A 23,682-nucleotide genomic window follows, 5' to 3' on the forward strand; every position below is an offset into this window, starting at 1 on the left:
CTGGGACACCATACCACCAGGGTCATCACATCAACTATCTAGAGCTTCAAGCTGTTCACCAAGCTTTGAAAGTGTTCACACTTCACCTGATTGGCAAGCTTGTCTTAGTCCGGAGAGACAATATGACAACCATGTGCTATTTACAAAAATATGGAGGGGAACACATTTTCTATAGTCTGCACGTGCCACGTCTATCTCAAACCATATGGCATTGGACTCTACATCACAGCATTTATCTGTTAGCGGAACACTTCCCAGGAACAGACCACCTCAGCAGGATGGGGCAACAAGCCCACAAGTAGGAACTTCACTCCTTGGACCTCCTTCCTTGCTTCCACAAATGTGGATGTCCAAGGGCAATCCTGTATAGATGAACTGCTCAGGGAAATTTGCCTATGCTTTTAAGCCTCTCCCTCTTCTTCCGTTTCTGGTTTGGAAGCTCAGGTAAACATCTCTCATACTAGCAGAACCCGTGTGGGCCCACAGCCCTGGTTCACAAAAATACTAGAACTATCAGTAGTTACCGACAAGAAGCTTCCTCTCAACCTGGACATTCTCACTCAGAACCATGGAGAAATCAGGCCCCCAAATTCCAAGGAACTCAACCTAGCAATTTGGGTCCTGATGTCATAGAATTCGGTCATCTCCATCTCCCACCTGAATGCATGACCATTTGCTTTTTTTTTTCTATTATCCAAAAAAGTTCAAAAGAAATATACAGTTACAATTTCAGTAATTTCATCAATAAGTTACACAGTTCATCCTTCATGCAAACACCATCCCTTAAATACTTAGCTATCTTACCAACGTCATCAATAGCATAGTTTACACTACATTTAAAACTGAAAAACTTCAGCATTGAAGGAGCTGCTTTAATACATTAAATCAAGTTTGCAGTCCCCTAGCCTATCCAAAGTTAATCCCAGACACACGTCCCAGAGACCCCTAGCTAACATCTAGGGTGATTTACGGTTTCTTCCTCTATTCTGCAGCAGATTACCCTTATAGCCAGCTTCTTTATCCTGTCTTGCTACTGAGCCGCGTTGTCATAAGTGCCCAGATCTTTTAGCCCTTCTTCCTGGCTCAGAGGCCCTTGCTCTTATATAATGCAGATTCTTCAGCATAAATGTTTAACAGGCAATGGAACCTTGCCAGATAAGTGGGGGGCTCAGTATCATTCCATGCCATAGCTATTGTAATAAATACAAAATCCTTTTGTGATGTTGATAAGTTAACCCGACCATCATAACCCAATAGCATCAGAGCTGGACTAATGGAGATCACCCTATTAGTTGTTTGTAGCCTGAAGTTCTCTATACCAGTCTTTAAAGGTATCAATATACTGCATGCAGAAAACATGCGCATGCTGCCTGCAGGACCAGTTTGGCATCTAGGACAGTTGTAATTCTCCCTTTTTCCCCATCTAAAAAGGTTTTCAGGTGTATAGTACAGGTTGAAAATGGTTATGTAGTGCTGGGCCATCAGGTTTGCTGACAGAAAAATCTTCTTCCCCATTTCAGCCAACATATCTATATCAATCTCCCCATCCCCCACTCTTGCTGCCCATTTTCACCTCAGTTTTCTCCAGGTCATCTGGGAGGATTTCTAATAAAATTGTATAGTAATCCCTAATCCTGCCGTCCCCTTGGTGTATTTCTTCCAATATTGGAATTTTCTCCAGGTTAAGAGACCCTGTAGGCAAACTCGTAATACATCCCCTGATCTGTATGTATTTGAATTGCATTTTATTATCTATCCCTAGGTTTTGAACTAAATCTGCAAATGTAATAATCTCTGAGTTGTTAAATAGAGTCGCTATCCATTCTATTCTGGCCTGCTCCCAGCTTCTACCCATGACCTCATACATCTCAGCGAGGAGGAGGGAGGAGGGCCATAATGGTGAACACCCATTATACTTTGGAATTTGTAATAATCTACCAACTTTGCACCAGATCTTCCAGGCAGCCTTTATGCACTTAAACTGTATTTTTTTTTATAGTGACTGTGTTCTTGCTGCCTAAGAAAAAGCCCTTCCGCATCTTCCCGATAGCTAAGTGATAGATAGTGGGCAGATCTGGGTCATCAGTTCTCAACCTATCTGTCACAAGCAAAGTACCCATCAGTTGTAGAGCAGCTGCCCACTAATGAAACAGCAGATTAGGGACACACCACCCCCACTGTCTTGAGGGAGTGTCAGTGTTTTCAATGCCCGTCTGGTTATTTGGTGTGCTATATAACATTTGTGAACATTGTATTCATTTTTTTGTATAATAATATCTGTTAGTTCAAAGGGGATGGAACGGAACATATACAGCACTTTAGGGACATTTTTCATTTTTAATACATTGACCCTGCCATTGATTGTTAGATGCAGCTTATCAAAAACCTATATCATCCAACACCGGACCAAGGTTGCTAGGCCATATCACATCAGTGTTAGAGCTTATCCTTACCCCCAGATATATCGCAAATTTAATTTGGCATTGGTATTGCGTGATGCATTGCCATGAGCAGATTATTTGTGTTTTTCCTTTATTCAGAAGATACCCAGATTTACTCCCAAATTCCTCCGCCATGCTTTCAACTTCCTTAATTGCCTTCTCTGGCTCTCTTGTAATGACAGCAATATCATCTGCATAGGCCAAAACCTTAGTCTTGTTTCCATTGGTTGTTATGGGTTTAGAAGTATCCGATTAATAAAAGGCTCCAGATACATGGCAAAAAGAATTGGGGAGCAGGGCTATCCCTGCCTTGTCCCCTGGCCAATTTGATTTTCCCTGATGTATTCCCTATCACCTGCAACCATGCAGAAGGCTTATAATACATCGCTCAAATGGCTGTAATCAGTTGAGGGCGAAACTCTCTCTCTGACAAAACTTTCCAAAGATACTGCCATGCCACCCAGTCGAATGCTTTCTTAGCATTTAGAGGATCACAGCCACATTATCTCAATTGCCTCAGCTATATCCAATAGTGAAATAACCCATCTAACATGGTTTGTGTTCCCCTGCCTGGTACAAAACCATGCTGCGAAGGTGAGACTAATTTGGCGATGACCCTCTGTAGCCGATTAGCTAAGACCTTCGAAAATAATTTGGCATCAGAGTTTATCAGAGAGATAGGGCGATAGGAGGCAGGTAGTTCCTGTGGTTTTCCCTTTTTAGCCAAAATCACTATATCCGTTACCTGCCAAGAGGTGGGTGGGATTCCCCGTTGTTGTACTTCTAAAAAAATATTGTGTATTATCGGGGCAAGCTCATATTGAAGCATCTTATATAGCTCCAAAGGGATTTTATCCGGGCCTGAAGATTTCCCAGAAGATAAAGAGCCTATAGCAGCTACTACCTCTTTGACCGCAAACTCTGCTCCCGTCTCCAGATATGTAGCATCATCGGTTTTGGTAAGTACCAAGTGTCTAGCTTCTGTTCCCATTTAACCAGATAGAAGAGGGTCTGATTGATTTGATTCTTTATACAATTGGCCAAAAACCCCCATAATCTCAGCGGGATTCGTTTCATACTGCCCCTCACTGTTCTTTATTGTTATTATATTGTTTCTAACAGTCTTCTGCCTTGTGCTTAGGGCCAGCAGCCTTTCTGGTGATTCCCCGTATTCGTGGATCTCTCTTTGATATGCTTGATAGGTTTGGGCCACTCTCACATGAAAATAGCTATTGCTAGTTTCGACATGACCTCCCTTAATTCCTCCTCATGTCCCCCTCTGTTGATCAATTTCAGATGTTCCATCTCCAATTGTGCCAACCGTGCTATTAATGAATTAACCTCTTCTTTCTGCATCTTATGATGCTGGCTGACATAGCTAATGACTTCTTCCCTGAACCCAGCTTTAAAGAAATCCCCACTACAATACGTGAGGCACTATATCGATTTATGTCAAAGAACTCTCTTACCCACTGTTTTATATAGGTAAAAAAAATCTTGACTAATAGTTTCTTATTGAAAGTCCAGCTACGCTGCCTGGCCTCTATTCCTTGCCCTGTTACTTCCAACAATAATGGGTTATGATCAGAGAAAAGTTGGGGCAGTTTAGTTATCTCTACATCTTTGAGGATTTTAGTGGGAATCAAAAATTAATCCAACCAAATGTATTTTTGATGGGGGTGTGAGAATTAGGTGTATCCGGGATCAGTAGCTTTCTTATATGCCCATACATCAGTAATACCATGACTGTTCTTAAAGGTAGTTAGTGCTCTATACACCTGGGGCTTCCTCCGAATATATCTTAGCCCACCATCCTGTGAGGGCCCCAAGTGTATATTTAAGTCACCACATATTATCAAGGGGATCGGCCAGGAGGCAAGCTCCACTTCCAGATCCTCCCAGATTTTAGGGTCATCTTGATTTGGGCCATATGTAGTCCCTATCTTCAGCCCGGTAGTTATTGTGAGTATTGCCCATCGCCCCCCTTATCTGCAAATGTACGCTTTACTATCCCAGCTCGATGTCTAATATATATGGCAACCCCTCTTATCATAGAAGTCTGTATAGAGCATACTGCCAATTCACACCCCCTTATCTGACGGACATCCTTATTACACCATAGGGTATGCGTCTCTTGGATACAAATTATCTCTGGGTTAATAAATGTGAGTATTCCATTTACCTTTGCTCTTTTCTTTTTATAATTCAACCCCCCCAGGTTCGCTGAACAAATCCTCAACTTAGCCATAGTTAACTACAGCAATCGTCCATTTGCACCATATAGCTCTAAAGTTCTTTCCTAGATCTTCTACTTTAGCTTTTCCTTTCTGGTGTATTTCCCCTTTATTCCACTCCTACCCCCCTTGAACCTCCCTCTTCCTCCCCCTCCCACCCCCTCATTCACCCCCAACCTTCCCCTATCCTATCCCTCTCCCCTTCCCTTCCACTGGAAGCTTCCAGACCGCTGGTCTGTTAGGTGATGAAGAAGCCCTACACCGAGACCAAATAACCCCCCTCCTATTGAATCCATTAGCTTCCACCAAAATCAAAAGACAAACAGAAGCTTCCTCCCAAAATAGCAAAAATAAAATAATAGGAAGAAAGAGAGAAACACAATAGCTAATACACACTTCAGCGAACCCCTAGTTTATCTCTATTCCATTCCAGATCCTCCATCCTGACCATCCTGACAGTTCATCAATATTTAAGTCCTACTTTCCCTGCACCCACCCACCGAGATCCCACAAGAATCCCTTCGCTTTAATCTCGTATGTGAAAAAATAAGTCCTGTCTCCAACTACCACTTATAATTTTGCTGGGTTTATCAGGTAGGCTTGTGAACCTTTTGCCTGAAATGGACTAATCATCTGCCGTAATCTCCAACGTCTCTTGACAGCTACGTGGCAATAGTCAGGTGGGGTGAAGAACTCAATGTCATCTACCTTGCGCTTACTTTCCGGTCTGGCCTTCTCATAAATATCTGCCTAAGGAGATAATTCCCGAAATACACTAGTACAGCTCTGGGTTTTGCATCAGCTCAAACTGGCTGTTTCAAGGTTAAGGGGACCCGGTGGGTGCATTGGATTTCTTGAGCCCAATTCCCCCCTTCGACATCAGGAAATACGCTTCTTAATAGATCCACCATATAGAGACGCATGTCCATGCCTTCCTTGTTCTCGTGAATACCCAGGAACAGCAGGTTGTTCCGGCGCTGGTGGTTTTCTTGATCCTTCAATTTCCATTGAATATCAACTAACCTGGCCTCACGTGATTCAGTCTGGCTCTCGGCTGCTGCAATACCCGTCATCTACTCTGTCAATCGGTCAGAGATACCGCTGCATACTTTGGAAACTTTTCATACTGACCCTTGCACCTTGCAGATAGCTGTCTGGGAGTGTCTGCTATCCTGCCGTGTTTCTTCCCGATGTGCCATAATAGACTGCAAGATAGCATCCAGTCTTGTGGTAGCACTACCTTCAGAATCAATTGCTTTGCCCCCAGCAGCTCCCATTAGTTAGTTTGTTGGAGAATAATCACAATTTAGATCTTTTCCTTTTTTTTGGTGCTGTCCCAAGAGCCCTGACTTCCTGTTAGCTCTACGCATGGCTGCGCCAGAGTCCATTCCTCTAGAATCGGGTAGGCTTTCATACTTGCTCGTACTGGACAAGGAGACAGAATCACCCTCAGACCAGGTATCATCCAATAGTGAGTAGAAAAAATGTGTTGTCCCTACATCAGTATCCTTCCGGTCTGTCCGCCATCATAATCGGCCCCATAGTTTGATCTTAGCCATGGAGGCAAGAGGCGGAGTAATATCAGTGCGGTTCCTAATTGCGACTGCTAGGGGCTCGATAAAAAAGGCGAAAGGGCAGGAGACAAAGGGCAGCCTTGCCTCGTCCCCCTCTGTACTACAATCGAGCCTACCATGGATGAATTAACAAGAATATGAGCTTTTGCACCCTGATACTGATTTTTAATTAGATTAATAATTTGTAAAGGAATGCCAAAACGCTGTAAAATAGAGAAAAGTGTTTCGCAAACCACCAAATCAAAAGCCTTTTCTGCATCTAAGAGGAGAACTAAAGCCGGAACCTTTCGCGTTTCAAAATAATCTAGTGCCACAATCAAATAGTGGGTATTGGTAATAAGTTGGCGGCCTGCAATAAATCCATTCTGGTCCGGTTGGATCAATTGCTGAGAGACATAATTAAAATGAATAGAAAGTAATTTGGTGACTATTTTATAATCCAAATTAAGTAATGTAATTGGCCTATAGGAATTTGGGTCGTTAGGCTCCTCTCCCTTTTTAAAAAAACTAACCACAGTTCCATCATAGAAGGACGCTTGAATTGGGCCACCCTCCAACATGGAATTTAATAGTAAAAGAAGAAGTTCAGCTAGGGAGCTAAAAAACGTAACAAAAAATTCAGCAGGAAGTCCATCTGTGCCACAGGCCTTACTACGTGGAAGACCCTTAACTACCAACTGTATTTCATCCCTAGAAAATAAAGTAGCCATTGTTTCTTGGTCCAGATGAGAAAGAGTAGGGAGAGGATATTTGTCTAAGAAATCATTAAGTCTATATTGATCCGTAATATGATGTGAAGTATAAATGTTTTCATAGTGGGACAACATTATGGTCCCTATCTCTCCTGAGTCTGAAGTATCCAAGTCATTGATCGGGGACTTTAGGGAATGAATTATATTGGCTGCCGCTTGTTCCTTAATCTGCCATGCCAAAAATGTACCCGTAAAATTACTATGTTCATATGTTTTTTGGGCCTGTCTACAAAAACTTTCTTCACTTCTTTCAAAATAGTATGCATTAAGCTCGCGCTTTGCAGCGTTTAATTGATTCTGTATACTCACAGAAGGATTGTGATACTTCTGATCTATTAGGGTCTGTACTTTTTGCTGCAGAAAATTCTTCGTGTCCCTTAAAACAGGTGATTCCCTTGCGTCTCTTCCTATGACAACCCTCCGAATAAAAGCCTTCAATGAATCCCATACCACATGGAGAGGGGCTGTCCCCATATTACGTCCGATATATTCCCCTATCTCATCTTTAAATGATGTGACCCATGCTTCATCTGATAGATAAGTTTTTTTAAATATCCATCGCTTCGAGATTTTTTTACTGTCCTCCAACACAAACTCAGTGATTAACATTGCATGGTCGGAAAAGCCATTATGCAGAATCCGATGACACCGACTTTTAAGTTTTGTAGAAACGAGGAAGAAATCAATTCGAGACAATGACTTAAACCTTCCCAACCAGCAAGTAAATTCCCTTTTGGAAGGATTCAAAAGACGCCAAAGGTCAACAAGATCAAGGGTGTTTACATTATTAATAATTGATCTAAAGGATTTAGGTTTCGACTGCTTTTTCCCACCAGTGGTAGAGTCTAATTTAGGATTCATAAGGATACTAAAATCCCCCTGATGACAATATCCCCTGCTACCATCAATAGGGACTGAAACAGCTCCTCGTATATCGCAGGGTTATCATTCAGGGGAGCATAAAAGCTCACAAACGTTATAGGTTGTGGTCTAATTTTTAGTTTACAAGTCACCCAGCACCAGCGACCCTGGCCTCCCTCTTCAGTTTGAATAATATCCGCCTCCATTTTCTTATTCAGAAAAAGTGCGGTGGCTCTCTGAGTCTCAGTAAAGAGAGAAAAGCCACAATAGGAAGCCCAAACTTTAAACATAGAAAAATTGGCAACTTTCGGGACGGGAATATGAATTTTTTGTAGCAGTATAACTGCTGGGTTCTCAGACAAAATCCATTTTTCTATGGCCCGCATTTTCTTATTATTATTCAAACCATTCACATTGAAAGAAATAATTCACAATCCTGATCTAGCAGACATTTACACATTTACCTAAATCAATTAGCATTTTTTTTTACTTTCTTTAAACAGAAAACACCACAATCTGTATCGCCCGAAAAGCCGTTTTTTTGTTTGTTTTTTTAATCTCCAGAAATTGCAAAAGAAAACAGAGAAAAAAAGATAACAGAATTTTTGTCAAGGACTCCATTTTTTTACTTTTTACCCACCCTACCCCCCTCTACAACCTGTGGCTCTCTCCTTGCTCTACCTCCCCCTACCCAGGCTACTCACAGGATCCTTTCCCCTAACATTAAGGTGTCAACCCCCAGGGCCGTGCCACCCACCCCCCCTCATAGATTTGTAAAGGTATAATGACTGTAGTGTAGAAAAATTCTAAATATTCAATCCATCTAGCCATTCTGTATCCCACGAAGCAGCTCCTGCGCTTCCTCAACATCGGATAGCATATAAAATTTCCCCTTAATCAGCACTCTCAACTTTGACTGTTGTGCGATCATAGCTTGAGCTCCCTGAGCTTTAAATAGGTGAAGAATTTTCACAAACTCCTTCCTTCGTCTAGCTGCTGCTGCAGACATATCGGAGGAGATTCGGCATTTCACCATAGCATTAACCGGAAACTGCCTCTGTTTGATTGCCCTAGTCAATATTTGCTCTTTAACCCCGATATCTGCAAAGTTTAGCAGAATGGTGCGAGGGAGGGTAGAGTTTGAATCCGGGTGGGCTGGAACCCAGTGAGCCCTAGTTATAGTTAGATCACCTTTATGTTCCGGTATCACCCCCTGCTGAAGAAACATAGTGACCCACAAAAGCATGTCGGCCCCCTCAATTCCCTCAGGAACCCCCACTATGCATAGATTGGATCTTCTGTTGTAGTTCTCCAAATCATCCATTTTACTCTCAAGGGCCCGTGTTGTTTTAGATACGTCTTTAGTCTCTTTCTTCACCGTAACCATTTGATCTTCCAAGGTAGAAATCCTCTCCTCCGCCTCCACAAGGCGTGCTGGAAAAGTAGAGACTAGTTCCTCAATTTTATCGATTTTGTCCAGTCTCTGATGGATGGCAGGAAGTTCAACATTTTGAGACCTCTTGATCTCTCTCACTTCATCTAGGATTAAGTTCAACATGTCTTTCACGGACATCCTCACTTCACCTTCTGTCTAAGTATCCATCTCCAGCAAAGGGCTAAAAGGGTCCGGCGCCACCCCACCGGGTCTCTCATCACGTATTTCTAAGGGGTATGCTACTGCGCTCGTTAATTCCTCTTTCTTTAAATCCACCGAGTCAATTACTTTCTTTGGATCAGGTGCAGCAATGCTTACAGCAATACTTACAACAGTACTTACATCATTTGTCTCTAAGTGCTGATTTTGACTTAAGTCCAGGCTTAGGGAGGGGAAACTAGTTGATGACGGTAAAAACGATTTTTTAACGAACAGGGGAAACTGCTTAGAAGGCTGGGAAGGCTGAGGAGGCTCAAACGTCTTCACTTTATCTTCCAGATTAGGATCATTAGCTTTAACCCCCATGCCAAATTGAGCTGGATTTTCTGTCTCTAATCCCTCCCCCTCATCTGAGTTTTCTGATGAATGTACCAAATCATCCTCTTTGGTGTTTCCTCCATCTATTAATTTAGCCGCTGCCTCTGCCTCTTTTGCCTGCTGTTGATGTTGCATAGCCTTAGCGCGAGCATTTAAACGTTTCCACATATTTGCACACAGTTTAAATGTCGCCACAGAAGTACACCAAGATTAATAGGGGTTACAAATCCAAATAACTCCGCAAATGTTAAAAAAAATAAACGAAGGGTTCACAGGTTTCACAGGTTTCAAAAGTTCAGAGGTTTAAAACAAAATCTGAGTCTGAGATAGAAGAGTCGCAACTGGTATAGCATCGCTCAACTTTTACCAAGTGAAACATATACTGACTCACTCTATGGGTGAAAGTGGCTGTCTTTCCTTCTCCCTCACAACTGTGAGAGCGTCTTAACTCACGCCTCACTAATTAAGCACTCCAGGATCCAGTCACCTCCAGCTCGAGAAACGAATAGAGCTCAGCGGCAGCTGTGGTGAAAAACTCCCTGACTCACCTCACTTCAGCTCCCAAACGCCGTGCATCTAGTGCACTGGTACTGTATTCCTTCAAAGGTATTCCATGAACAGGAGCACAGCACCCAAGAGGGGGAGATTCACACTGCTACGCTTCACTTTTAGACTCGATGGTCAAGAGTCAGGAATCAGAGAGTCAAAAACAGCGGGAACCGCAGCGAGAACCGCAGCAGAAGCCACAGAACGCCAGCAGAACGCCGACCGCCGCCATCATCATCCTCGAGGGAGGGGGGAGGAGCTCGGGACCCAGGTGCTACGTGGAGGCGTGGAACTCCACTGTAGCGGTCCACCGACTTAAATCATTCTCAAAGAAGCTTGCAGGCCTACTACTAGGGAATGCTTTGCAACAAAATGAAAACGATGTGTCTGTCGCTGTCATAATACGAGTATCAATTAATTTAATGCAACAATACAAAACATTGTTTTTTACTTGTATCTACTGCTTTCAGGCCTTGCATTCACATCTATACACCTACATCTGGGTGCAGTGGCTGCCTATTTGCAAAATAGACAACACCTCTCTTTGTTCAAAGTACCAGTCATCAACGCCTTTATGTAAGGGAGTGATTCCACTTTGGGTTCCACTTGCACCTACCTGGAATCTTAGCATTGTGCTCACGAGACTTATGGGCCCACCATTTGATACACTACATAATTGCTCCCTTCAATTTGTATTTTTGAATGTGTTTACTTAATTGTCATTACTTCAGTCAGACGTCCAGGCACTAACTTTGGAAGATCCTTTCATCTAGCTCTAACAAGATAGGGTGGTCCCTCGCACCAACCCAAAATTCCTTCGAAAGGTGGTCTATCATTTCCACCTTAATCAATCAAGTTACTTGTGTTCTTACCTCAACTAGACTCAGTTATGGAGAGTGCTCTCCATGCATTAGATTTTAGGAGAGCCCCTATGTACTACATTGACAGAACAAAAGACTTTCACAAAACCAAAAGCTCTTTTTTTCTTTTACGCTCCCTCATAAAAGAAAGTCCATATACAATTCAAACATTGCTATGTGGATAGTTAAATGCATTCAGTATTTTACGATAATGCAAAAAGGACTTTACCTACACCCCCTAAAGCATACTCTACTCGCAAAAAATGGGCTTCTATGGCTTTCGTGGGCAGTATCCCACTAGCTGATATGTGCTAAGCAGCTACATGGTCTATACAACACACTTTCACTAAATATTATATGGATGTTCTAGCACCCCAGCAAGCTAATGTAGGACAGGCAGTGCTAGGTACACTCATTCAAATAACTGCAACACCCACAGGTTAGCCACCGTGTTGGAGGGCACTGTGATACAGTCTATGCAAAGCATGTATATCGCCAGCCACGCAAGCCTCGAACAGAATATGTAACTTACTCTGAAAGCATCTGTTCTTGGCATGTAGTGCTGTAGATTCACATGCATCCACCCTCCTCCCTGGACACCTGTGACACTTCCTTTACTTTTTTCATATGTATGGACATCTCTTTACTTACACTAACATTACACTCCATTATCACCCTCTGCGGGAAAACAAACTAGCAATGGACTAAGTGCCCATGCACATTATCACAAAGAGGAGAAGTCACTCAACCTTGTGACTTGAAAGACTTCTTCGTAGAAAAACAACTTACACACATCCGGACCGAACACTAGATGGCAGCAAAAGGCAAAGCATATGAATCTACAGCACTACATGACAAGAACAGATGCTTACATGGTAAGTAACACAGGGGTTTATGTACAAGCCATTCGCGCCGCCGGTACGTCACTTTTTCCCATGTTAAAAGTGACACACCGGTGATGCAAGGGGCTTGTAAATCAGCCCCATAATCTTTAGGTCCTGGAGTGAACAGTGAATATAAATGAAAAAAGACTTAATAACAAACATGCTTGTCTGCAATACACAGGGATATTTCAAGCAGTGGTTTTCAATCTCTTTTGTGTGTGTTTCAATTCTTTATTACGTTTGTCTCATTACTGTAATAAGAGTGGCACAATAGAGATACACAAACCAATCGCCAGGCACGGCGAGAATATTAACAAAGTAAAATACAATCCCATAAAGCATTTGTAATGTAGCCTTATGATGACACATAGATTTCTATGGCTGGTCCAATGTTATGTTAAATGTTTAAAAATGTGCAGAGAGCACATACACTAAACAGTTTTTTTTTCTCTGAACTGGAAAAATTCCAATCATATAATAGGTTAAGGGCTATGCATTTTTCGAAGAACCATGGGCCATATTATCAAGGCCGGCAAATAAAATTATCGCCGCTTTAGCGGCAGGAAACCGCCGCTAAAGCGGCGATAATGGGCTTGATAATACGCCCTTGTGAATTCCCATAGAAGCCGAGGATCTGGTGTGAACCTGGGCTTCTACGGGAATTCACAAGGGCATAATATCAAGCCCATTATCACCGCTTTAGCGACAGTTTTCTGCCGCTAAAGCGGCGATAATTGTATCGCCGTTCTTGATAATATGCCCCTATATTTTAAGAGAACGTCTGAAAGAAAGTAGATGAGTCTCCCCACTATAAGTAGCCGGGAGACAGGGTGGACTAGGTGGTGGAAGGATTCCAGAGCACAGGATTGCAGACAAAAAAACTGCAAAATCTGGATTTTGTAAATGTAGGTACAATCAAAACATTCGCAAATGATGAACAAAGAGTATAAACTGGGGTATGCTGAGCTACTCACTTAAAGATGAACGTGGGGCCCGAACCTTGTAGTGCTTTGAAGGTAACACAGAGGGATTTCAACTGGATTTGATGTTCATTGGGGAGTCAGTGTAGGCTCTATAAGAGTGACAGAGAGTCATCACACCTGTGACCATTCAAATATAAACAAGCAGCTCAATTGTGTACTACCTGTAATATATTTAATTATCTCCAAGATAAAGAGAGCTTTCATTTTCTATTCAGCAACCAATTGATGCTTTAACCACTGGTCTTCGTGGTAAAATCTTTAAAATATTCCTAATCATTTCAAAGTGAAAAAAACATGTTAGGACAGCTGAAGGCATTTGGTTAGTTAATGTGAGTTAGTTATCAATTTCAGACACTGTGTATACTTATTGTCCCTTGACATTGCGTCAAAGGAGGACAGCTGTGTGATGTTCACAGGGTCATCTAAAGAGGCAGGAGGGAAAAGTCCCATCTCAGTGTCCACTTTAATTTGTGTAATCTTGTCTGGAAAATAGCATTCAATTGATCAGTAAACAGTTGGGAGGGTTCAATCTACAGCAATATTCTCGTCATGTCAGATTATGGCTATGTTTATAATATTCTTAGAATAAACTCTTACCGTCCACCAAAAAAATCAAATAATTTATAAGATGTCCAACCTTTTTTTTATTATGATTAATCAAGATTATTGCATTTTCCTTCGCCAATTGTGCTCTAACTGATGTAATTTAGTTTTAGTGGTTTTGAGTTCCTGGGTTAACCAGGGAGCTACCCTATTTCATTTGATGATCTGTGTCACTGCTAGGGTGGCGTGGTTGTCTTTTACCTCTCTGAGCCATCTAGTGAGAACTTCATTTTGGGATTCTAATATGTTCTGAGTAGATCTGGCTTTCATATGGGTATTGCAAAGCACATCTGAGCTAGTTTTAATCCAATTATGAAGCAAAACCATTTGTTTATGAGAAGATCCCTTCCCTGCCGATAAACGAATAGAGAATTGAGTAATGTGGTAGTCTGATCAAATTCAAGAAACATTTGAAGTTAAATTGCAATTTATAAAGCGCTCTACTACCCATGGGTGTCTAGATATTCTGGCCGTGTAAAGAAGACAGAGAAAATGACTAACCAGACAGACAATAGGCAGAGAAGTGATGAAGCAATGTGAGCATAGCTATTTTTTAAACAGCCATGTATTGAGGGCCTTTCTGAAAGTTAATAAATTAGTTGTTCTTTTTAAATTCAGGGGCATAGAGTTACATACTTTGGCCATTGGCACCACAAAGCTTCTGCCACCCCAGGTGGCTTTCTTAACTTTTAGAGCAACCACATTAGCCAAATAGGAAGATCTTAATGGTATTGAAGGAATGTACCATTGGAAAAACTGCCCTATGGATTATGGACATTCACTGTGCAGGGCCTTGAAAGCTATACAAAGAGATTCAAATTCCCATGCTTCTTCACTGGAAGCCATTAGTGTAAAGGGAGGGTGGGTGACCGATTAATATTTTGGTATCCCTAAAGGTAGTCTTGCTGCTGCATTTTGAACCATTTGGAGCTTGTGCAGGGATTTTTTTCTGCTCACTAAGGATATCAATAATCAATTTTGGAGAAGACAAGTGCAGCGATCAGTGCCTTGCGCAGGTCTTTTGGGATAAATGGGGGAAAAAGTTCTGAGTATTTTGAACATTAAAAAGCAAGATGAAGCGATGGCATTAACATGTCCTTCAAAGGAGAGTTTCTCATCAAAGTGAACTCCTACGTTTTTTGCTTAAGCACCAGGTGTATGGAGAACTCCCAATTCCTGGGGCCACCTGTTAGGAGACCAAAAGGATGTATGACTGCCAAAGTGCAGAACCTCAGTTTTATCCTAGTTCAGCTTCCGACAGTTATTTGACATCCAACTCCCAATCTGTTGCATGCAATCATGGATCAAGCAGTGGTCCTCTCTAGATCTTCTGTAATAGACACCACAATTTGGGTGTCATCAGCATATGGGACTACCTTGAAACTGTAGCTTTTAATCAGTATTGGTAGAGGTGTTACATACAGGTTGAAGAGAGTTGGACTCAATGAAGATCCTTGCGGTACCCCGAAAGGGTAATTTAAAAGGGTTTTGAATGCTGTTTAGTTAACAAATTCTTCTCTGTCTGAAGGAAATGATAGAAGAAGCTTATGTGCCTTGCCCCGTATGCCAAAAGATAAAAGGAGTTTGATTAGAAGGCCATGGTTCACTGTGCTGAACGCTGATGAGAGGTCTGACAGAATTAAGGCAGTGTTGTCTCCAAGATCCAGAGTTTTTCTAATATGTTCTGTGGCTGTGATCAGAGCCAATTCCGTACTATGCGGACTTCTGAAGCAAAACTGTGATGGATCCAGAAGCTCATATTTCTGGATAAATTGAATTGTGAAAGCTCTGTATTCATGGCTTTTTCTACCATCTTAGCAGGAAGAGGAAGATGCGATATGGGTCTGTAGTTACTGGGATTGCTTGCATTGAGATTTAGTTTCTTCAGAAGCAGAAGAATAGAGGCAATCTTTCATTATCTGGGAAAGTATCCTAGAGCAAACATTTGAAAGATTAAGGGACACAGTTTTATGTATCCTTTTTAATGAGTTGGGGGTCAAACACTCAGGAAATTCCTCATCTTTACCACCTGCTTGGGTGTACTCCACTCAGTCATTGAAATCTCCAGTAACAATATGCTGAGAATCACCTGTGACTAAAGAACTTACCAGCTCTTAAAACCAACACAATAGGCACAGATGCCATGTATGTAGGGCGGACGGTAAGTCAAAAGAATTGTCCTGGTCTTGCAGAAGAACTATTTCAATGTCAATAATGTGGTCAATTGGTTGTATCGAATTGGACATATTGTTCCTTACTATAATGGCAACCCTTTCTCTCCCCACCACACACAATTCGATATGATAACCACCAGATGTAGACATGAGAACGTTGCCCACTGAGGTGCATGTTAAACCAGGTTAGCCAGCTAAAATATCAAAATGCTACAAATGTCCATAGGCTCATCAATTGTGCTGGACAGATTAAAAATAGTATTGCTTGATCCTTTATGCCCCAATTTTAGCTGCCATTTGTAAATGTTTTTGCAAAAAGGAGCTGATGATTTGCTTTGTTAATTTATATTGTGCACCTCTCACTAGAGAGGTGACCGTCCTGATCCGATCAGAAGCGGTCGCTCCTCACGCTGCTCCCAGATCCTAGCTCCCTTGATTGGTATCGTAGCGCCAGATTGCAAAAAGACTGCTAAATTAATAGCTGCTAAGCTCGCATTGCTCACGTAACCAGTAGTGCCTGACTGCACTTTAGAGTTGTATAATAGCGCTATAGTGCGAAAGTGCGCTTTGTATATCATTGTACTGTGTCTGATTGTGCCGGTGCCATTGCCAAATTTTTCGCGTTTTCATTGCTTGTGACTCAATCCTCTTTCGCTTTTGGCTCGCAGCCATCCATTTTGTAGTTTGTTTTTGTGCCTCCCTGCCCGACTATCCACCCCGCCCATGCCTCCTAGCTGCTCCTCCCTCGCCACTCCCCTCCCACTATCCACATATGTCAGATGCCTACGCGTGCAGCGTTCACGCGCAGCGGTCGCGCCCCATGCGCGCCGAAGGTGCGCCAAAGGTAAGCCCGTCTACGCCCGTCCGCGCCTGGACCGCGCCCAGCGCCAGACCCCTTGGCCCCCGCAATACCCATTTCGCCTGCATAAAATACAACACCATAACCCTCTCTGCCCTTAACCCCGGCCGACCACCTAATTGCTACCAAGCTGTCCCAGGACACACTCATGGACCTTTCTCCTGCCACTCCTGCAAATTCGACTGCATCAGGACCCACCCCAAATCCTCTAACTCCAAACATAACTCTGACCCTAACCACCTGAAATGCATCCTGTTGAACACCCGCTCGGTCCACAGACACGCCATTGAACTCTGGAACCTACTCGACACTACATCGCCGGACGTCGCCTTCCTTACAGAAACCTGGATGAAGGCCTCTTCAGCACCCGACATCGCCATAGCCATCCCGGAGGGCTACACGATCATCCGTAAGGACCGCATCAACCAAACAGGAGGAGGCATCGCCATCGTCCATAAGAACACCATCCGCATCACAACCAGCTCAGACGATTACCTCGCTAACGCCGAACACCTTCACTTTCAGATGCACACCAACCCCAAGACCACACTCAGAGGTACCCTCATCTACAGACCACCAGGACCCCGCTCACAATTCTGTGAAGACATCACTGACTTCATCAGCCCACATGCCCTCACCTCCGAGAAATGCATTCTACTAGGAGACCTCAACTTCCATCTGGAAAAGAAAAACGACAGCAACACCAGCTCCCTTGTGGAAAACCTGATCAATCTCGGACTCAAACATCTTGTTGACACCCCCACCCACCTTGCCAGACACACGCTCAATCCTATCTTCACCTCCAGCAGGCACATCTCCTTCGATCACTCCACAGCCCTCCACTGGACGGACCACAGCTGCGTTCACTTCAGTTACAAAAAGACCACGACCCACAACCCCCCACATCCTATCCCTCGAAGAAACTGGAACAAAATCACCACCGACCAGCTCTTCACTTCGCTCCACCAAAACCCCCCTGCCATATCATCGGACCCAAACCAAGCAGCCACCAACCTCACACAATGGATCACCCACAGCGCCAACGAACTAGCACCCTTGAAGAACCATCCTTTCAAGCAAAGTAGCAAAAAAGCCCCCTGGTTCAACGATGACCTTAAGAAATCCAAGAAGACCTCTCGGACGCACGAGAAACCCTGGAGAAAAAACCCAACCTCCGACAACTTGGCCACCTTCAAGAACGCCACCTGCAAATACCACCAACTGATCCGATCCACCAAGAAATCAGCATTCAAGGACCGACTTGACAACAATGCCCATAACAGCAAGGAACTATTCAACATCGTCAAAGAATTTACCAACCCCACCGCTGGCTCCAACGACATCACTCCCTCCCAAGAACTCTGCGACTCTCTATCCTCATTCTTCTACAACAAAATCGCCGATATACATAACAGCTTTGAATACCAATCCAAAGACCAGCCCACCCCACCCACCTCCGTACCAAAACCGCACTCTAACACCATGTGCGCCTGGAACCCAATCACCACCGAAGACACCATCCGCCTTATGAACTCCATCCACTCCGGATCGCCAACCGACCCATGCCCCCACCACATTTTCAACAAAGCAGACTCCATCATCGCACCCCATCTCCGCGATGTCATCAACTGCTCCTTCAACTCCGCTACCTTCCCGGAAAGCTGCAAACATGCCGAACTAAGCACCCTTCTGAAGAAACCCACAGCAGATCCCACCGAACTTAAGAACTACCGCCCCATCTCGCTCTTCCCATTCCCTGCCAAAGTCATTGAGAAAGCCGTCAACAGTCAACTCGCCGCCTTCCTCGAATCCAACAAATCCCTCGACCCTTCACAGTCCGGCTTCCGAGCCAAACACAGCACCGAAACCGCCCTCATCGCAGCAACAGACGACATTCGAACTCTACTGGACAATGGAGAAACAGTTGCCCTCATCCTACTCGACCTCTCCGCAGCCTTCGACACAGTCTGTCACAGCACCCTCATACAACGCCTCAGCAACATCGGAATACAAGGGAAAGCATTGGACTGGATCACCTCGTTCCTCGCCGGTAGAACCCAGAGAGTCCGCCTCCCCCCTTTTAGATCAGAGGCCACCGAAGTCATCTGCGGCGTACCACAAGGTTCTTCACTCAGTCCCACCCTCTTCAACGTATACATGAGTCCCCCCGCATCCATCGCACGCCTACACAACCTCAACATCATCTCCTACGCAGACGACACTCAGCTGATCCTATCCCTCACCAAAGACCCAAACACCGCCAAAACTAACCTACACAAAGGGATGAAAGACGTTGCCAAGTGGATGAAGAACAGCCGCCTAAAACTGAACTCAGACAAAACGGAAGTCCTAATCTTGGGATCATCCCCCTCTGCTTGGGACAACTCATGGTGGCCACCGGCCCTGGGAACAGCACCCATACCAACGGACAACGCACGCAACTTGGGCTTCATCCTGGACTCCTCCCTCTCGATGACCAGACAAGCCAACGCCGTCTCATCATCTTGCTTCAACATCCTCCACATGCTCAAAAAAATCTTCCGTTGGATCCCCACCGAAACAAGAAAGACGGTCACCCACGCACTGGTCACCAGCCGACTGGACTACGGAAACACCCTCTACGCCGGAACCACAGCCAAACTACAGAAAAAACTACAACGAATCCAAAACGCCTCAGCCAGACTCTTATTGGACATCCCTCGGCAAGCTCACATTTCTGACCACCTCAAAGACCTCCATTGGCTCCCCGTCAACAAGAGAATAACGTTCCGCCTCCTCACCCACGCACACAAAGCCCTCTACGACCAAGGACCCGACCGCCTCAACATGCGACTGTCCTTCTACTCCCCCTCCCGCCAACTAAGATCGTCCAATCAAGCCCTCGCCGCCATCCCGCGCATCCATAAATCCACCATGGGGGGTAGATCCTTCTCCTACTTAGCAGCCAAAACCTGGAATTCTCTCCCCACCCACCTCCGCCTCACACAGAACCACCTCGCCTTCAGAAAGCAACTAAAAACTTGGTTATTCGACAAGTAAAGCACCCCCCTTCCCTCTAGCGCCTTGAGACCCTCTGGGTGAGTAGTGCGCTATACAAATATCCGAACTTGAACTTGAACTTGAACTAGAGGTTTTGCTCTTTCCACAGAGCTCTGTGCAGTACCTTCAATGTATTCACTGGTTGCTTACTTTGTCACATACAAAGCATTACATCTTGCGTCCTTTATGTGTTTTGAAGAAATTATTTTTCTTACGTTTTAAATATAAAAATCCCACCTAAAATTTCAAATGAATATTTGTTTATTTTGTAGTCGATATTATTTAAAGTTATGAATAGAATGCATTTCAATTATTTTAAGTCTAAAATGGGTATTATCATAGCTTATAATAAAGACAAAAAAAGTGGATTCAGCACCCATCAATTTTAGATTATTGATAAAAGTTCAAAATAACATCAAGTGTCCATGATGATTTGAAGAAATTCGCAAAGTCCAAGCATTGTCTTTGTATTCAAAAAAGTGTTTTGATCACTTAAAAATATTGGATTTTAAATGACCACTGATCAATAAAGAAAACACTTTTTTGAATACAAAGACAACGCTTGGACCTTGCGAATTTCTTCAAGTCATCATGGACACTTGATGTTATTTTGAACTTTTATCAATAATCTAAAATTGATGGGTGCTGAGTCCACTTTTTCTGTCTTTGTCTTTGGGGTTCTTCCCTAATAGGAAGTGTAGAGGGTTGTACTTCCTGGGTTCTTAGCACCATCACCAATACTAGTTAGCCACGTACAGTGACAGGTGCAGACCTTGCCTCAACACTCTTTTTGTGCCTTTCATAGCTGATAATAAACTATTAATCATATTGTATTTATATTTATTTTTTGAAACAGTAGATTACCTTTTTGAATAGTTCAAAAAGTTAAAATATGTTAATTTAATTTTGTTTTAGTACCTGTGGGCTTTAACTTAAAGTCCCTAACCCACAGTGGTTCAACTTGTCCAAGGAGCACTTCAGTTTTATTTCATTATGGTCATCATCCATCAGCCCATCTAGAGCAGTGGCTATGTCCTAACCTTCATGATCAGTTCCTGTAAGCTGCTATGCCTTCAACTTGATGATGTACTTACCCAGGTTCTTGTCCTCACCGCCACTAACTGGTGCCCTGTGTGCATGGTGTAAACATTTACAGGACACACTGTACTAAACTTCCACATGAAAAAAAACTTTTAACTTTGTAAAACATATCCCAGCACCAAGCAGTAATTCCAGCATTGGCAGGCACTAGAAGTGGTCTTTCAAGAGGAAGTAAGGCCACATGTGTAATGGCAGCACTGCTATAGCCTTTTCTGTACCCTCCCTGTTAAAAAAATATATGGGTGATTCAAAAAAACATTTATGAGTACATAAAGTTTTATGTACTCTTACAAATCTTTGTGAATCATGCCCGAAACATCCAACTTCTTATTACTGAAAGTTGAAAAACTGCACAGTCCTTGCTATTTATACTAATTGTATGTGAATGTTACCTGAATAATCCCATTTTACTCATAGGTTATATGTATTTGCGGTAACTCACAAAATCACGCATGGCCATTTAAAAGAGTACTCCAGAAGTAGTACTTGTGTACTCCGAAATGACTTTCTGAAAAGATTACTTTGTTTAGGCTTCACAAAGTTGGAAGCTCTGGCAATCAATCATATCTCACAAGCACTACAGTAGACGAAAGAAAAATAGATGTGGAGAAAAGCACACATGACACTCAGTGCTAGCTCAGATGAATAAAGCTAGCTCAGTGCTTGCTCAGGTGAATACATTTATGGCTAGGCTAAACACTTTTCTTTTCATTTTATGTGCCGGATACTGCAGTCGTAAAGATATTACTAGTAAAATGCTTCTGAGAATAGCAAACAATCGCAATCATAGGCTTACACAAAAGTGTACGTTTACCTTTGTGAATGGGGCCCTAAGATGGAATTGTACTTGCTGCAGAGCTAGAAAGTCTCTATGTCCATGATCCAAAAAGGCGGCAAACAAAAAAGCAACACAATTCCAGCTAGTCAAAAACTCAAAAACAAAATGTTGTTTTCGTTCAAGCAACCTGTTCATTTATTTCCCCAGAAAAAGTTCAGAAGGAAATGGATACTGTCCTGGGAGAGTCGCATGTGATCCATTACGAGGACCGGGAGAGGCTTCCATACACCAACGCCGTGGTGCATGAGATCCTACGATATGGCAACGGAGGGATCCTTTTTCGACAGGCTATGAAGCAGACCTCGCTGAAGGGATTCACCTTTGAAAAGGTACAGAAACACCACTACTGTGGCTCAGTATAGCACCAACTGCGGATATCCTATAACAAGCCAGGTCCTGACACACCATCAGTGGGGGGTAGTAGATGACACTATCTCTGCAGTACTGGCACACCACAAAATGACGTCCCCACAGCAGAAAGTGATGAGAGGCTCTTATATCTCACAAATATTCATTGGCTTGAGCTGAATGGGGCACCTGAAGGGTAAGGACCCTACAGTGCCGCTACATCCCTTTCCCGCAGAGATTGAGCACGGGAAGGGATAGAAGCACCATGGTTGTGACATGTGGTGCGACATAGACAGTTTCCACCTTCAGGTGAGGTAGGACCTGCATGAGACCTCATTTTATGGGAACAATATTGAGAAAATTAGTAGGTTGACAGCCACTCACCACAGTATCCCTAGCTGCCAAGTTTTCAGATTGATTATGTGTGGCTTCTCTATGGGAATGAGCGACATTCTACTGCCAAATGTGTGGCACTTTGAATCAAAGAGTGACCAGCATTTGGATGCCTCTGAGTCTTTTGTTATTGCACCCAGATGAGTCATAAACATTGTACACAACAATGAACTTACATGCTTCAATTCCTAAAATTTGGACTGCAAGGTCAATAGATGAAATATTCATCGTCAAAGTGTCTCGGTCACTCTCATTCTCCGCTGCTTATCACTTTGCCACAAATTCACAATCGTTAGTGACTTACAGCCTTTTTCTCCATACATCTTTTGGAATTCTTCCATCAGTATGTCTCATACGTCATCTCCTTCCTCTTCATCACCGCTTTTCACTATGTGTTGCATCTACTTTCTGTTGTCCCCTTACCACACACCCATCTATTCTTTCTCTGTCCTCACCTGTAAACAAAATACATTATTTTTGCTTGGTACTGAGTATTTGAACAGCTGTATACCTCCTTCACACACTTTCATATAAAATGATGAATACAAATGGGCACATACGTGATTATCTCTCTGTGTAATCTGCAGAGATGTGCACGATTGGGTGGAAAAATAGCCTGAACACCTTACTGATCCTCAGATAGGCCCTGTGAGAAACGCTCATTGCCTTCAGCCATCAGCTCCAGAGCTCTCAATTGGGCTCCTTCTTGCACATCCACCCATAACCTGAACTTACTCAAACACCTAGAGGTGACTCAGATCACAGCATACTGTAAAAGAGTCATGTGCAACGTGGGAAAGATAAAGAAACATGGCATCTGGATAAAGCATACACTATTAGGGAATGCCAGATGAAGTAAAATGTGAAATGTAAATAAGTACTGCATCACTGAAATGGATTACCTTAAGGGTTAACCATCACTCTATGCACTCTGAACAGGTGCCCTAGAAACAGATTGCACATATTCAGGACACCTTACTGATCCACCGATTGGCACTGTGAGGAATGGTCACTGTTTTTAGCCTCCACTACAGAGTACTGAATCCTTCGCAGTGATGTGCTCCCACCCATTGTCTGAAGTTATCCAGAGACATATAGCCACCAATGACTGGACATGTGGTAACATTTTATAAAATTAGTAATTGTTGAAGGGCATCCTAACTTGCCACTTAGAGCGAGCAACACCACTGTCTAGCGAGCCATGCTCTAGTCTTCCAAGG

General features: G+C 43.2%; 1 protein-coding gene across 1 annotated transcript in view; it reads left to right on the forward strand.

Annotated features, from left to right (window-relative positions):
• The window catches only part of LOC144791494 (cytochrome P450 2J2-like), a 73,304-nt gene that overhangs the window by 26,358 nt on the left and 23,264 nt on the right, over positions 1-23,682 (forward strand). The window contains exon 5 of the mRNA XM_078666190.1: positions 21,869-22,050. Within this exon, the coding sequence (XP_078522316.1) occupies positions 21,869-22,050 (182 nt within the window). The remainder of the gene's footprint in view (positions 1-21,868; positions 22,051-23,682) is intronic.

This window comes from Lissotriton helveticus, chromosome 11 (genome assembly GCF_964261635.1).
Source record: "Lissotriton helveticus chromosome 11, aLisHel1.1, whole genome shotgun sequence".
Classification (NCBI taxonomy): Eukaryota; Metazoa; Chordata; class Amphibia; order Caudata; family Salamandridae; genus Lissotriton; species Lissotriton helveticus.